Source organism: Amblyomma mixtum, chromosome 3 (genome assembly GCF_055824585.1).
Source record: "Amblyomma mixtum isolate Tamu chromosome 3, ASM5582458v1, whole genome shotgun sequence".
Lineage (NCBI taxonomy): Eukaryota > Metazoa > Arthropoda > Arachnida > Ixodida > Ixodidae > Amblyomma > Amblyomma mixtum.
Genome location: NC_143014.1, coordinates 55,445,683 through 55,461,189, shown reverse-complemented (window position 1 = coordinate 55,461,189; position 15,507 = coordinate 55,445,683). Strand labels below are relative to the sequence as shown.

General features: G+C 44.8%; 1 protein-coding gene across 1 annotated transcript in view; it reads left to right on the top strand.

Moving 5' to 3' along the window:
• Positions 1-322: 322 nt before the first annotated feature.
• LOC149350247 (dnaJ homolog subfamily C member 7-like) overlaps positions 323-15,507 on the top strand; it is a 30,358-nt gene continuing 15,173 nt past the window's right edge. Inside the window, exons 1-7 of the mRNA XM_089576861.1 lie at positions 323-1,208; positions 2,773-2,861; positions 3,375-3,712; positions 4,044-4,162; positions 10,168-10,321; positions 10,928-11,092; positions 12,918-13,009. Of these exons, the coding sequence (XP_089432987.1) occupies positions 340-1,208; positions 2,773-2,861; positions 3,375-3,712; positions 4,044-4,162; positions 10,168-10,321; positions 10,928-11,092; positions 12,918-13,009 (1,826 nt within the window). The 5' untranslated portion in view covers positions 323-339. The remainder of the gene's footprint in view (positions 1,209-2,772; positions 2,862-3,374; positions 3,713-4,043; positions 4,163-10,167; positions 10,322-10,927; positions 11,093-12,917; positions 13,010-15,507) is intronic.

Here is a 15,507-nt window from a genome sequence, read left to right as displayed (position 1 = left end):
GGAAATTTCATAATGATTACCCCGTCAATCGTTCGTCGCTTCAGCGAGCGTTCTGGTAGCGCCGGCCTCAGCGGTGGCCAGCTGTCATGCTGTGACCTTGAGAGAGAAGCAGTGCTCCTCGGGGGCGGAGGAGAGGGGGGTGGTGTCTCCCCCTCCTCGGGGGTGGGGGGAGGGAGAGTGACGTCTCTCTTTCCCTCCTGTTTTCTCCCTCTGTTCAAGTTTCTTGTGTTTAGCGCCCCCTCGCTGAATGCGTGTTTTGTTCGTTCGGGCTGCGAAGTAGCACGTGCGACCGGTGGTGACAGGCGCCGTTGTGGCGCATGGTTTGAAACGTGTTTCATTATGTGCTCCTTGGCAGACTGCTACACCGCGAATCGCGGTCTTCAGTTCTATTTGGCGAAGGCTGATCAGATGCCACCTCAAGTCCTCGGAAGAATTCTCGTTTCTGAGCTGCGTGCGGACCCCACGTACCACGTGGCGTGGAAGATGGCGACGGAGTTTTACGGGACTCAGGACCCGTGGTCCCCGTTGTGGAATTTCATGGAGAGGGACTGCTACTTGGCGGTCATCTGCTACACGCTGCAAACCCCCCACATCTGCGTGAGTTTTAACGCCGCCTGTCGCGCTGCTCGGCCCACTGAAGAAAGCTGGCGTGCGTTTGCCTACAAGAGCCTCTGGTGCCTGTTGATCCGGGCCTTTCGTCATATTCCGCCCTGCTGCAACATTCCCCCGGTGTTGTACCGTGGTGTTGCCAGCTACTGTTGCACTGGCGGGGCGCCGGTGCCGTTTCCGCATTTCGTGTCAACCAGCGTGTTCGTCGAACAAGCCGTGAAGTTTGGCTTCCAGCGTCATCTCCTTTCGCTTGTTTATGTGCCTCCGGAATTTGTGAGGGACATCAGTCCGTACTCGATGTACCCGCACGACGGTGAGGTACTGATCTGGCCGCTCTGCCGCTTCGTGCGCCTGACCTACTGTGGCACTTACAACCTGTGCTACCGCTTCTATGACGCGGTCCCTGTATGGAACGGTGTACCAGTGCCATGGGACTATGAAGCTGCGGTCAGCGCGGGAATGGTCAGGCTGCAGTTGTACTTTTTCGTAACCTCCACAGGAGCGCACACTGCTGTTGCGGTGCCACATGCCGCGCTTCCGACTGCGGTCGTCCTCAGCGGCGATGATCCCGTGGAAGTCGAGGATGCGCACAAGGCAAGGTCAGTCCAAAGCACAAAGGGGCAGGGTACATGCATTGTACCGAATTCTGTGGCCATTGGCCTGGTTTTGGATGGAAATGACTAGGGGTGGGGCCTGGTCTTCTTTTCCTGGTCACTTTTCCGGCCTTTCCAAGTAGTTCACAGAAGTGCTTATACGAGCTGATGTGCACTATTCTTTAGTGCTTTGTTCCTTTTTCCTGAAATAAAATTTCCTCCACGCTTTTTTTTTTCAATGCTGTAATGCATGCGCCAAGATGATGTTGATCCCAGAATTAGATTTGTGGGCAAGTCCATGCCTGTATATCGCAGCTTGTTTCCAAACATTTCCCCTGAACAGTTCATGCATTCTGTTTTAAGAAATGTGGTTTTTGGGGTAAGGAAATGATGCAGTAACACTCACTTCTCGGTGGACACCTCACCCGCGACGTGAGGGAGGCAAAGAAAGTGGGAGTGAAAGAGAGGTGCCGTAATGGAGGGCTTCGGAATAATTTCGACTACCTGGGTATCTCTAACATGCATTAATTGACATTGCACAGCACACGGGCGCCTTTTGCGTTTCGCCTCCATTGAAACGCGGCCGCCACGTACGCGGGTTCGAGACCAGGCACTCCGGCTCAGTAGCTGAGTGCCCTAACCGCTGAGTTACCATGGTGGGTGTTTTGTTTTCCACCTTGTATTAGACGGGGGTGACGTGTGTGGCATCCTGTTATTGTTGGGACTTCCAGCTGGAGCCACACTGCCACCATTGGTAGCATGGTTTGTATGGAATTGTCAAGGGGACTTCACCCACACCCAAGGCACACTCCGCTAAGCTTGCATGTCTTTTCAGGAGTCTCTTTATTTCGTTATCAGAAGAGATTAAAGCTGCAGAGAGTTAGGCAATTTGGTTGCCGAAGCTTGCTTGCATCTCAATTGCAAGGCTGCTGTTGCGTGATTAGCAGATGCTATGGGCAACAGAGTGGGAAACATTTCAAGTTGCGTCTAAGCAGTTACCAGTTCATGCATGCAAGTAAAGTGTTAAAGGCAGCAGGCAGCATGTTGGTTGTCGTTTAGTAAAACGACATTATTATGACTGGATTAAACCTGCAACTTTGTCACCACTTTTGCTCGGTTAAAGTTTTACAGCTGTGTTACCAAAGAATGCAAAGTACATATTTTACTTATATGCGCTCCATGCTGAAAGTGCCATAAGAAGTCCATGTTAAAACTGCTTGCAGTATTTGAGTTTAACTGTCTAGCCCAGCTATTTCCCATATCTGTAGACATAGGACTGGGTAATTGATCAATTTCAGTCACTGCTTTGGTTGATTATTTTTGTCGTATATTTTTAAACTCAGCATGGTTTCGGTTTTCATGTAACCCACCTTCCAGCAATAATGCCCTTGCATATATTAAATTGCTCTCACAGGGAAGTTTACCTTCTTTTTTAATATGAAAATACCTTTTATGCAAGCATCAAGTTGGATCTAAACATCAAACCTTTTCCATGAAAAATTGGTGGTGTTCACAGAGTAACATGAAGAAATGTTGGCTGAGCATGTGTCTGCTATTTATATATTTACAGGTTGGCCGAAGTGAAAAGAGAGCAAGGAAATGAGTTGTACAGCCTCCAGAAGTACGATGACGCTGTGAAGTGCTACACTGAAGCAATCGGTTTGTCCCAACTTTCTGTGTGTTTTGTTGTTTGGGTACTATATTTTCAAGAGCAATTTCAACTTTAAAACCTGCTAACCTAGCAGGTGCATCTGTTGGAGTAGATACCTGGCGTATAAACTTTGATACTTTGATAGAAGAAACTTTACTTGAGGGTAATAAAGTATGATGATGGGAATCCTTAGAAAACTATTTTGGAAGGTTCATAAAGACAGGAAAAACTACATCTCGGTGGGGAATTTGAGCATGTTTTTTTTCTGGGATATTTGGTAAGTTGTGGCAGGGCAGTTGTTATTTTCACCAGCTCTTTTACAGGGAGCTCTTTGTGTGTAAATTGAGCATAGGGATATGGATTGGAGGCTACCTGGAGTGGAAGTTTAGAAAACTTGTGCGATTGGCAAGATGGAATTTCCAGAAAGAGAGCTGTGCAAGAACCTTGGATGGTGGAACTCTAGACTTTTGGTGCAGTGTTTGGAATGCTTATCTGAAGCCTCTGATTGATATTGATTGCAGAACTTGATGGGCGCAATATGGCCTACGTGACCAACCGATCAGCTTGCTACATGATGCTGGGAAACCACAGGGCAGCTCTGGATGATTGCCGCCTGGCATTGCAGAAGGATCCCTGCAACGCCAAAAGCCTGCTGCGTGAAGTCAAATGCCACATAGCCTTGGGGGACCTTGGATCTGCAAGGCGCAGCCTGCAGCTGTTACGCGAGTTAGACACCCAGGGCAGTGCGCTGTCTGGGTTGCACAAGGCTGAAGTCCCTCGCCTGCTCAAAACAATAGAGATCCTGCAGCACTTCCTAGATGAAGCAGACAAGGCCTACGAAGCCCAAGATTATGAAAAGGTGCATCGCAATCCTCCCTCTGTGTGTGTAGGTGCAAAACAAGTCACAAATGAGGTTCAGATGTCTGAAGTCAGTGAGTGTTTGAAACACACCTGTGACATTCTTAGCAAAATCCTATGTCTATATGTTACACAGCCAGAGAAGGCACAAGTGGTAGTTGTGTGTTTGAACTCTCAGGTGGCTTTATTTATGATGTTGAAGAAAGGTTTCAGAACCCTTTTAGCAAGATAAAAGGCAGTTATTTTTTTAAGGGTTTACTTCCTGGTGAAAAAAATGCATGCGGATAGCACTTGCTCTACTTGTCTCATACTTTTTTCCTTTGCCTACCCAGGTTATTTTTTACATGGATCGTGTGCTGCAGCATGCCGTGTCCTGCACTAGATGTGAAGTGCTCAAAGCAGAGAGTCTCGCACTGCTGAAGAGGTTGACCGGTGCTCGTGAGATTGCTGAGTAAGTCTCGGATCTTTTTACTGAATGCATCCTTGAGTTGGAGAGTGTACTGGTACTGCAGAAATAAAACTGAGCACGGGAGCAGAGAAAAAATTGTGGTCAATTTGCGTAGTTACGCCAATTGCGAATTAGGTGTGCTAGCAGTTTGGTTTTCACTTCGGTTCCGGTGTCCAGGTCCAGTGTTCACGGATGGCCGTTGTTCAGATTGCGGCAAAGGGCTAATGTCCATGTATGTGGAATTGGTCATTCTTTACATTCATAGATCCCGTGGAATCTTCCTACCACTCCTGGTGCTGTGGTGTAGCAGTCAAGGAATGCGCCACTGCCCATCTATGGCAGGTGCTGCCATTGGTGGGACTTTGGTTGCTTGGGTTGGGTTGTGGCCCTGGTTACTCTTCCCGAGCAGCCTCTCACTATTAATTGAGCTGCCACCTGCCACAAAGCAGGCTTCAAGCAGACAGACAAACACATGACTAAATGTGGCGGATGGCCACTACAAGTGCTAGTGCACTAAAACTTGAATCGTGGTGCAGTGAATGCGCATATATACAGCATGGGTGCACGTGGCACATATATGGCTGACCAGTATCAGACGTGTTCTGTTCACCTCAATAGTTGCATGGGCAAAGCAGGCAAATTGTTCTACAAATGCATGCTCCATTTCACTTTCGGAGAACCTATACAATTTGCTTACGTTAATGAAATCTTGAGTCCAAAATGCAGTTCATTAGTTGGTTTTAGAAACAGTGTATGCTGTGCTAAGGCAGCTTTAGGTAATGTACAGTGCAAACCATGTTATATTTGCACATAGTCAACTGTAGTAGACAGTCATCTAGCTCATTTAACCTATTTGCTAGGTCTGGGTTACCTGTACAGCGCTGCAGCACAGTCCTTTTGGGGTTGCAGCATTGCCTTGATCACCGGAATCAATAGGCAGCAACTTGCATGACGTTCCATGGTGCAAAACCACGAACGGACAAGACACACGCACTGAACTTCCACTAAACGGTTTATTTGGCACTCACAGGGTTTGTAAAGGTACGAACCAGGGGCAAGAGGGTTAACACAGAAAGGTCATAAGTCTGACAGCGTGAAATTTGACAACACGTATCTCAGTCTAAAGCAAAACTAAACCAATTGGAACCAAAAGAACCTGAAAACTGGTGTGCACATTTCACAAGTTAGCACACTGCTCTGCATCCAAGAAGGCAGTGTCTTTTCTTGACAGTGATTAAGGAGGTACTGCTCACACAATTTTTCATTGCAAAGGCCTCAATTACTTTTATATTTTTTTATCTGCATTTTTCCTTTCACCTGGCATTCATCGAAGCTGGGTTTGCAATTGTTAAAATGGCAATGATGTGCCAAATGTCCAGACCTCCCTTCCAAAACACTTCTGATGTGTTTGCTTGAGTGCTCATTTAGGGGACTGCCCGTTTGGCCTATGTACGACTTGCCACACAGAAGTGGTATCTTGTACACAATGTTTTCAGTGCACTGTGCAAATGGGCTCTGGTGCTTTACTGAGCTGTAATTCTGAAAGGTGCTGTCAGGGCTAGCGGCCTTGCACATGCGAGACAATTTCTCTGGTGCAGACGTTCAAACCTTCCTTCACCCCCACTTTTTGGCCATTCTTTTTGAAAGCTTGTGACAGCTTATGGATATACGGCATCAGCACTATTTTGTTAACATTCTCGTGTTCAGCTGTACCTTCCCAAGCAACCACCGATATCCTTCGGACGGCCGACAGAGGTCTACCTCGGATGTTCTGTACGTCCGCTGAACATCCGCAAACAGCCGGTAGACGTCCGTCGGCCGTCCGAAAGGTGGCCAAAGGTATACGGTTCGCCCGCCGACGGACGTCCAGTTGAGTACGTCCATTGGCGGATCTTTCTCGAATATTCACATATATGGTGCACGCGTGCTTTTTTCACTCCGCGCAATGCAATAAAACCAAAAACAATTTGATGCATAGCACGCATATTTTATTGTGGTTGATGATACATCAGCAGAGCAATGGGTTACATTCGGAAAATTTCTTAAATGTGACTCTTCAAATGTGGCAAGCTTGGGACACACATCCGTAATCTTCCCTCCCACAGGATTTCTGAAATAAAAAAGAACGCGGCAAACATCAGCCATGTGAAACAAATGGCACAATGCAGCAGCCCAAGTATAACAGGAACCAATTAATAGAAGTGTTTAATGCTCCTAGTATAACAGACCATGCACTTTAACAAACACCTCAAAGTATAAGGCAATAACAGCTCTCACTTTTCCACACCATATTTGACAATGTATCTGTTCTTTATTTATTTTCATGGGCCTTAGGGCACTAACCTGCGCAGCACTGTACGCGACTGTGCACAGAAAGCCGCAAAGCTTCCGTTGCGAACCACTGCGACCTCACGTGCTTCCTATGGTCTGCCTTTTCGCGCGTTGCCACTCTTTATATAGGCACAGTGAACATAGCGATGCCTTAAAAATTAACAAATGCGAAAACACTCCGTCCCGCAACTTTGAAGAGGAGTGGGAATTAGTCGCGCGAGTTGAGGGCTCCCGCAGCTGTGTGATGTAGGCTCCCGAAAGTGTGAGAACAGCACACACTTGGGCAAGCCATCTCCTCGCGCTTACTGCTCCCACTGTCCTGTGAACGAATGTTATATGAGCATGCTGCATTGTCCTAGAAGCAAAGTTCCAAGAAGTGTACTGGATACATACCTTCGTAGGCAATCACATGTGCACTAAGCCTTCTTTACACCAAGGTCGACGCAGTACGGTATTCCGGTGTTCCAGAGCTTCAGGCGCTTCCCGTATCTTTCGAATTGCTTAAGTTACATACTACTTTCGTCCACAGACCGAACAAAGCCACACATTATAATAACAGAGCTATAAAGATCTGCGCGACAACACTACGCGACAAAACAACAACAGCGCTACGGAGCCGTACTGATGGATTGGATTGGTCTGACCGCGAACTGACATCTATGATGATGGTGATAGCAGAATGCACGGGAGTTTTAATGCTTACGAATGGTTTCAATGGCAAGTTTAGCTAGCAAAACGGTGGACATGTCACGTAACTCCTCTAATTTGGAGAAGTTTTATAAATATAAAACTAGTCACTGAGTTCTTGCAAAATTCTGCAACACCTGCTTCTCCACTTAGATAAATTTAGCTCGTTGGCGGCTCTTGCACGGCAGGTAGGAGTGGAATCGTACCAATTTACAAACGTCTTCGCGTCAAACCCTCCAACTGATGCAAATAAAACAGTATACATACACGAAAGACTCAAATTTTCTGTGAAATAAAAAACGTCCATACTCATGGCCTGGGAAAATACTCGACCTTACATCCTTCGGACGTCCACCTCGTCTCTCATGCGGATATACGAAAGCGGACACTGTCCGTACGTCCGGCGGATGTACGAATACGGATATCCGAAATCGGATTGTGTTCGTACGTCCGATGGACGTCCGATCTCGGCAAAGGACGTTCGGATCTAGCTCGTACGTCCGACGGATATCTGTGGTTGCTTGGGTTTGTATCCTTGTCCTGCCTATGCAGGTCCTCTGTAACTGCGATTACTAGGCACCTCAGAAAACAAGCTGCCAGAAGACCGGTTTGTTGAAACCTATTTTCATTATGCATGTGCACAACCTATTCAGTGCTTTGGAAAGCCACGTCTTCACCACATCTCTCTTGGCCCGCTTTGTTAAATAAAGCGTTTAATAGAAGTTAAACATTTCTTGTTCCTAACTGTTTCGCGCTATGGAACCTCTTGTATTGCCCACTAGCCCGAACCATCACCCTGCCAAGCAACTTGCGTAGCAAAAGTCGCAGCGGTCCATTTTTTGTTTTATTTGGTTCTCAAAGCATGCGTGAATTTTCAGCACTTCTACATTTTTTTGTGTATGGAAAATTTTGAAGGAGTCAGGCGTGCAAAGTATGATGTTGCATTTTTCGCTTTGCCATCAGCTCTCGCACATTTTGGCGTGCGCTCCACATACTAAGCGCCTACATGATGATGTCTGTTTGACAGCATTGCGAGATGTTTGGTGAGAAACTGATGGAGCTGCAGTTTTTTTTCCCTTTTGCATGTATCTATGCAATACAGCCTTTTCAATGATCTCTTCAATGAGGGCAGGTTTTCAGTTCGTGTAATGCAATTTTTTTTCTTCCTGTCGTTTTTTCGTCGAGTATGTAGCTGCTGTAACCAGCCAGATCTATCGCATTAGAATAATATTTTCTCTCCTTGAAGCTTTCGAAGGTGGCCGTGAAGCAGTGTCTGAGGAGTCTGGCTCTGGGTTCAAGTCCAGTTCCTCACCTTGCATATCACTGTCATGTAGACTGCAGACTACTTTGCATGTCATCTAAAAGGTCTGATCCTCTGCAGTCTGCATCGTCTTGACCTGAAAAGCAATGCATCAGTTTTGCCACCTGTGGGACTCCTACCTTCCCAAGATACTGTGTTCGTGTTTAAAACCAGCAGTGAGAAAATAATTCATTCCTCATAAATATTTTCGAAACTAGTTGACAACTATTACTACTTGGCATATAAAAACTAATAACCAGAAATGAGGAGTCAGTTATGATTGTATCTGTTATTATGTATTTAAAGCAAACATCCTAGTGGCTGGTGATCAATAGCGTCTCTCACTTTGGCCCTTTTCTCACCAGCTGCCTGAGGTTAATTTAAACTTCTGCTTTATTCGAACTTACTCGTGTTCTGTAAGCATTAGGTATATTAAAAACTCTCAGCTTGATTCGAACGTCGCATAATTGGAGCAAATTTTCAGTCCTCGTCAGGTTCAAACTATCAAGAGTGGACTGTAATAAGAGATGTTTAAGTTCTTTGCTTTAGTGGGCATGTCGCTCTCATTTTAGTATACCCAGTGACAAGCTTGGCTTGTTCTGGGTTAAAGTCCATCTTTCAGGACACTGTTTATAAACTGGGTGCATAATTTTGCCTCTTGTTGCTGTGCCGGACACTGGACTGCAGCAGGTGTTCTATTTTGTGGAATTTTACTTGCACTCTGCTGGCCACATTAGGAGTGGCACAAGAAAAGTGGGTGCTTGCTCACTACGAATTAGCAGGAATGCTTAAAACAAAAATTTCAATTTCTTTCTCATCGTAAGAAATCAGAAAAAAACTCTGTTCAGAAACTAAGGAATACTTGCAACAAAAGTTTCGATTTCTTTCTCATCCTAAGAAATCGGAAAGAAACTCAGTTCAGGAACTAAGGAGGACGCTTTTGCAAGGGAAGACGTTGGCAGCAGTGGTTCCGCACATAGATTGTGGCACTTTTGGTTGCTGCCTGTGAGCTGTTTCACAACATTATTGGATCGCCAAGTTGCACCACTGTTTTTCTTTTTTTCTTGTAACTCCAGCAGTAAAAAATCCCCAAGGTCGTGTTTGCAGTGTTTGGGTGGGGTTGAATGACTTGTTTTCGTAAGAAGCCCACCAATAGATCTGTAAATCAAGTTGTTCAGTCATGTGGGAGATTCTGTTTGCTCAAATTTAGACTTCTTAACTTCAAGGAATACTAAAAAAAAGTTTGCAAATTTGAAAAACACAAAATTCTGCATATACAACCTGAAAAAAAAAAAAAGTTTCAGTAATGCTGATGAAATTTAGCTGATTTTTGTGGCATGGAAAGGATTAAAAAACTACCAGTGTTTGCATTTTTAGTGTGTTGAGCGTATTTTTGTTGCATGTGTTGTCTGTTGTTTTTACTTAAGGGCATTTATGGTCTGTTGTAGTGAAGTCTGCATGCTTTTGGAGCTGTGAAAAGCATAAACTTTATCATAGTCTAGGTTGGCATTCTGGTATCGAGAAGTGCAGCTGGCACTTCTGAATGCGATCATTGTGATGCCCTTTTAAATTTCAGACTGCGTGCCCAGTGTGAAATGCAGCACGTTTTTCATGGCTCGCATGGTATCCTGACTTTTCCACACAGTTATGTGTGTGCATTCGGTACCTAATTAGTTTTGCTTTTTTTTAGAAACATTATGCGAGCTGAGCCAACCAATGCAGATGCCGTGTATGTGAGGGGCCTGTGTTTTTACTATGAGGACAACATTGAGAAGGCCCTTCAGCACTTTCAGCAAGTCCTGAGACTAGCTCCAGACCACCCTAAAGCATCCGTAGCATACAAGGTTTGTACTTCATTGTTGAGCAAGCAAGCATCTGCTTTTGAAGCATGATTTGAGTTTCGCACAGATTAAAAAGCGATAGTTAAAGCTACGCTCCTAATTGTAGGGTTTACTTGAAGGTGCTGCGATTCATATCTACTTTAAAAGAAATCTTGAGAAAATTTAAACATTAATGTTTCTTGTTTCTAAATGAATATGTAGGGACATGAGAATATGAGCCACATACCACTGAATTCAAGTGCATGTTTTCAAGGTAGCCTGCCCTAAAAAGCCTGCTGCTTTGAGAGGTGCCAAAACAGCAATGATGATATGAATGGCATGTGAAATATTTTACAAAATTATTAAACACTTTTAGTGCAGCTTTCAAGCCCATATACAATGAAACAAACACTTTAAGCAGACGGTTTTACTTCAAAATGGAAGCCTTGACACCTTATGCACTGAGTATTGGCTGTAGCTCACATGGACGATAGGTTGCACATATGAGCGAAAGTTCTTAGTTCGTGGTAAATTTGCCAGCTTTGAAAATCCTGAGTTTTGAACATGTCTGTTGGACCTCCTGCAACATTTCCAGCGATTGTTTCTGGTTCATATTTTTTTAATCGTTAGAGGGCTCGTCTTCTCAAGTCAAAAAAGGATGAAGGCAACGAAGCATTCAACGGAGGCAACTACGAAGAGGCATTTAATATCTACACAAGCGCTCTCGAAGTGGATCCATGCAACAATCTTGCAAACTCAAAACTCTACTTCAACCGTGCAACTGTCTGCTCAAAGGTATGTAGTGTTATTTTTGGCTAGCAGAAGTGAACGTTTTTAGATGAGTAGGAAAAGCGGGACCTGTTCATGTGTTGGTGTGTTCAAGATGTGTGGCTGCATTTTAGTGTGAAAGCACTACTTCACGAGGTCAGACCGGCTCACCAGTTTGTGAAGCTTCTCATGCTGTGCATTGCACATCATCATCTTCAAGTAATAGTACTGTCAAACTAATATTTGTGCCTTGAGTTATGTGGCAGTAGTGACAGAGATGTGCACTGGATGTGTTGGTGTGGACAATGTTGTGACAGAAACACGGCACTACATTAATACACGTTGGCGTTGACAACATTGCTGCAGAAACGCGGCACTGGAGCATAAGCCGCTACTATACATTGGGTAAATTGGTATTGACGATGAAAATGTTGACGACATGCAAAACTGGCCGCATTCGGTAAATGAATGTCTCAGTCACGCTTTCAGGTAGATGATGGCGGTGTATACCTGCAAAAAACTGTTTTTGCACAATATTTCATGAATAGCAATGCTAAATTGCCAGCAATTTTTTTTTTCAGTGAAATCGAATGTGAATGTGTTATGTTCAGTATTTATATTGCCAGCACTTATTTGCACTGCAGAGCTGATGGTTTAAATGTTGTGTTACGCATTTTTTTTTCCTGCTTGTCTATGATATGTCATGGGTATTGAAGTGGAGTTGGATGTTTTATCATCATCATCATCATCATCATCATCATCATCATCATCATCATTATTATTATTATTATTATTATTATTATTATTATTATTATTATTATTATTATTATTATTATCCATGGGTTGCGATTGCCAAGGCTAGCAGAAATCATATTCGTCATTCTTCATCTCTTAATCGTTTTTCCAGCTAGGTAGGCTGGCAGTGGTTTATATTTTGGGCTTGTGTAAAGATGAAGTACAGTCTTTGCAAAAATTACCAGGTGTCATGGACTTGCTTATCAGTTTGTATAGTGGAGCCCTTATTGCCACCCCTCAAGCTCGAAATCGCTGTAAGATCAGGGGTGCCCTTATCCTCTCCTTTCATGACCTTTTTTTTATCTTCAGGAAAGCTGTAAGGAAGGGATCCATTATATGAGCGAAAAGCAAACCATGCTGCATGGTTACTTTTGGCAAAGACGATGCATGAGTGGTGCTGTGTAACAAAGCTGCTTACAAAATGTGGCACTATGAGGATTTGCGTCTCTATAAATGTTTGCCTCCTTCAGATCAAAGCAATAAACTAGCGACCTGTCCACATCTTGCACATAGTGCTTTGTCCCTTTGCCCTTTTTAACTGTCTCCTTGTACTTCGGAGATGTGCATGCATGCCAAGGATGTGGCTTTTTTCCTCATGGTGGACCTTTTCATTCACTCCATTTTGAGTGCAGATTAGTTCACCTTTTGACATTCCTATCGTGTCACCTACTCGGGGTCGTGTTTATCAACACGCAGAACAAAGGAAAGCCAAGTCGGCATCCTTTCACCAAGCATCACCTGTATACATTCTCTGTTACAAGTTAAGCGCACTGATTATCGGCTGCTGCACTTTGTGTTAACTCATTTAGTATTACCTGCGCGTCCTAACAGCTCTGGATCGTGCTATTGCTCAGATAGGCCAGTGGTATTTGGGATAGAAAATTCGGGTGATGTTCATAGAGGGTGAATTTTTGATGTCGCACACAGGAAAGGAAAAGCAGTGTGCAAGTGGTAGAAGGGCGAAATTGGGATTGTGATGCTTGCGTGCTCTGTTCTATGCACGCTGTGCAGCTGAAGCAGTCAGTTTTAATGCTTATTGTTTTCATCTGCCATGCAGCTAAACAAGCTCAACCAAACTGTTGAAGACTGCACAACTGCCATATCTTTGAATGGAGATTACCTCAAGGCCTACATGAAGCGTGCCAAAACGTATGTCTCTTGCATATCAATCAGTGTTGCCTGTCCTTGTTCCTGGCTGTATTTCTTATTTGGCTGCTAAAGAAATCTTAAATTCTGGTAAAAATATTGCAGAATGTTGTCAGTATTGTGGTTAATTTACTTATTAGAAGAATAAGCACTTTCTTGTGCTGGTGACCAGTGTGCACTGAACAATGTATGTACCATGGAGACATACTGGTGAAATTTTAGCGTTCAGTTTTTAGCTACTGGAATTTTATGTCCTAAAAAAGAGTGGTGGCTATCGGAAACTTATCTATGCTTTTAGGTTTATTTGAGGAAAAGCTTAACTTTGGGGAGCATTCACTGCCACAAAAAAAGAAAAAGTCAGCTAATTTCCTAATTAGCATTTTTTCAGAGCTTGTGATCAACTACCTGTATCGCATCTTTGTTCAGGTGAAGGATTGAGTTTTGCTTCAAGGGCATATACTTCTGCTACAACTACATCCGATCGTTCCTAAGGGACAAAACTGCTATCATTACCTTTCAGGGCATCACATCCAATGAGTTCCCCATGGGATGCAGAGGAAACCACAAGGGGCTGTCCTCTCCCCATTTCTCTTTAATCTGGTAATGAGGGACCTTCCCTGCAAGCTTAGAGAGATAGAAGGCTTAAACATCAGCCTCTATGCAGATGATGTAAATGTCTGGCTAAACAAAGGAGGCGAATCAGAAATGAAAGAAAAGCTACAGAAGGCAGTGGATATCATTAACGAGCATGCAAAATGCGTGGGTCTCAGCTGCTCTCCGCAAAAGTCGGAGCTATTTGTAGCAATGAGCAAGCGCAGTCAAAGGATACCGGCAATCGAGGTTACACTTGAAAATAGAACGATACCAATTGTCGAGGAAATAAGAATCCTTGGCATGTATATTAACAGAAAAGGGAAAAACAAAAGTACGCTAGACAAGCTCAAAGCACAAGCTGAACTTGTCGTCAGAGCCTTCAGAAAGGTATCTAGAAGGGGGGAAGGACTCTCAGAGTCCAGCAAACTAAGACTCACACAGGCCTTCATAGTTAGCAGTATATGCTACGCAACCCCATTCCTGAAAATAAACAAAACCGAAGAAAAGGCATTAGACACAATCATCAGAAAATGTGTCAAACGAGCGCTAGGGCTGCCCATTTCCACGTCCAATGATATACTGGAGAAAATGGGCCTGCATAACAATTGGAGAGGACTGAAGCGGTTAGAACATCGCAAATCGAAAGGCTAACATCCACACTCGCAGGAAGGAAATGCCTAGAGCTAGCGAAATGGGTAACCGTAGATAGCACAGTGAACACCAGAACAGATCTGGGAAGAGAAATAAGAGAGCATCTTATTATCGCTCCCATACCTAGAAACATGCATCCCATCCACGACAAAGGCAGAAGGAAAAGCAGGGTCACACAGCTGGCTGCTAAGCTAGACAAGATGCCACAGGGAACCGTGGCCTACACTGATGCCGCGGTAGGCACACTAGGAGACACCGTCTCCGTAGCCGTCGGGGACTCAGGCAGAACGTTACGCGTTGTAAGACACCTTGACTTAAAACCCCTTGTGGCGGAGGAGGTTGCAATAGCGATCGCTCTAACTCAGCCAGGTACCAAATACGTAGTAAGCGACTGCAAAGCCGCAATTAGAAATTACAGCAAGGGACGCATCCACGAAATGGCGGCTAAATATCTAAAAGACTTTAGCCCAGCCCACAATATTCTAATTATCTGGACCCCAGCCCACTCGGGTCTGATTGGAAACGAGGCCGCCCACAGGCTCGCCCGCTCCTCTTTACCCCGGGGAGCCGTGGACACCTCATACGAATTCAGCACTAAAGAGGAAACCAATACCTTTAATAGCATCGCAGACATTCAGAAAAAGAACAAAAGGATCTATCCTCCTCCGGATAGATCGCTTAGCTCGGCTGAGGCCTATGACTGGAGAAGACTCCAAGCTAGAAACTTCGCATCCCCGCTCTGGAGGAGCTGGACAGGAGGTGACACGAGGGAGGATGCGGAGGTGTGCGAGTTCTGCGGGCATACCGCTACACTCGAACACATACTATGGAGATGCCCCAGTTCCCCAGGATATGGCAGAATCAATAATGCAGAGGAATGGGAGACCATACTCAGAAGTGCCGACCTTAGCATACAACGATACGCTACCCGCCTGGCAGCAGAAGCTGCGCGACTATACCGTTGCTAGTCTTCCAGCTGCGACGCTGCCCCTCCCCGGACGCCTGCGTGCGGACCCGGAGGGGCACGGATCTTCTTCTGGCGGAAATAAAGTTTCTTCACTCACTCTGCTACATTTCAGAATACTATGACAGTTCTTCATAAGACAATGAAATCAGAATCATGGAGCACCTTGGCAGAACCCCATAGACCTGCATCAAATTTTGACATAAGATGCCACACTACTGCTGTCATATTAAGCTGGCAGTATGCCACATTTGTGCATGTTAACAGAAATTTTTAATGCAGTTTAGCAGTG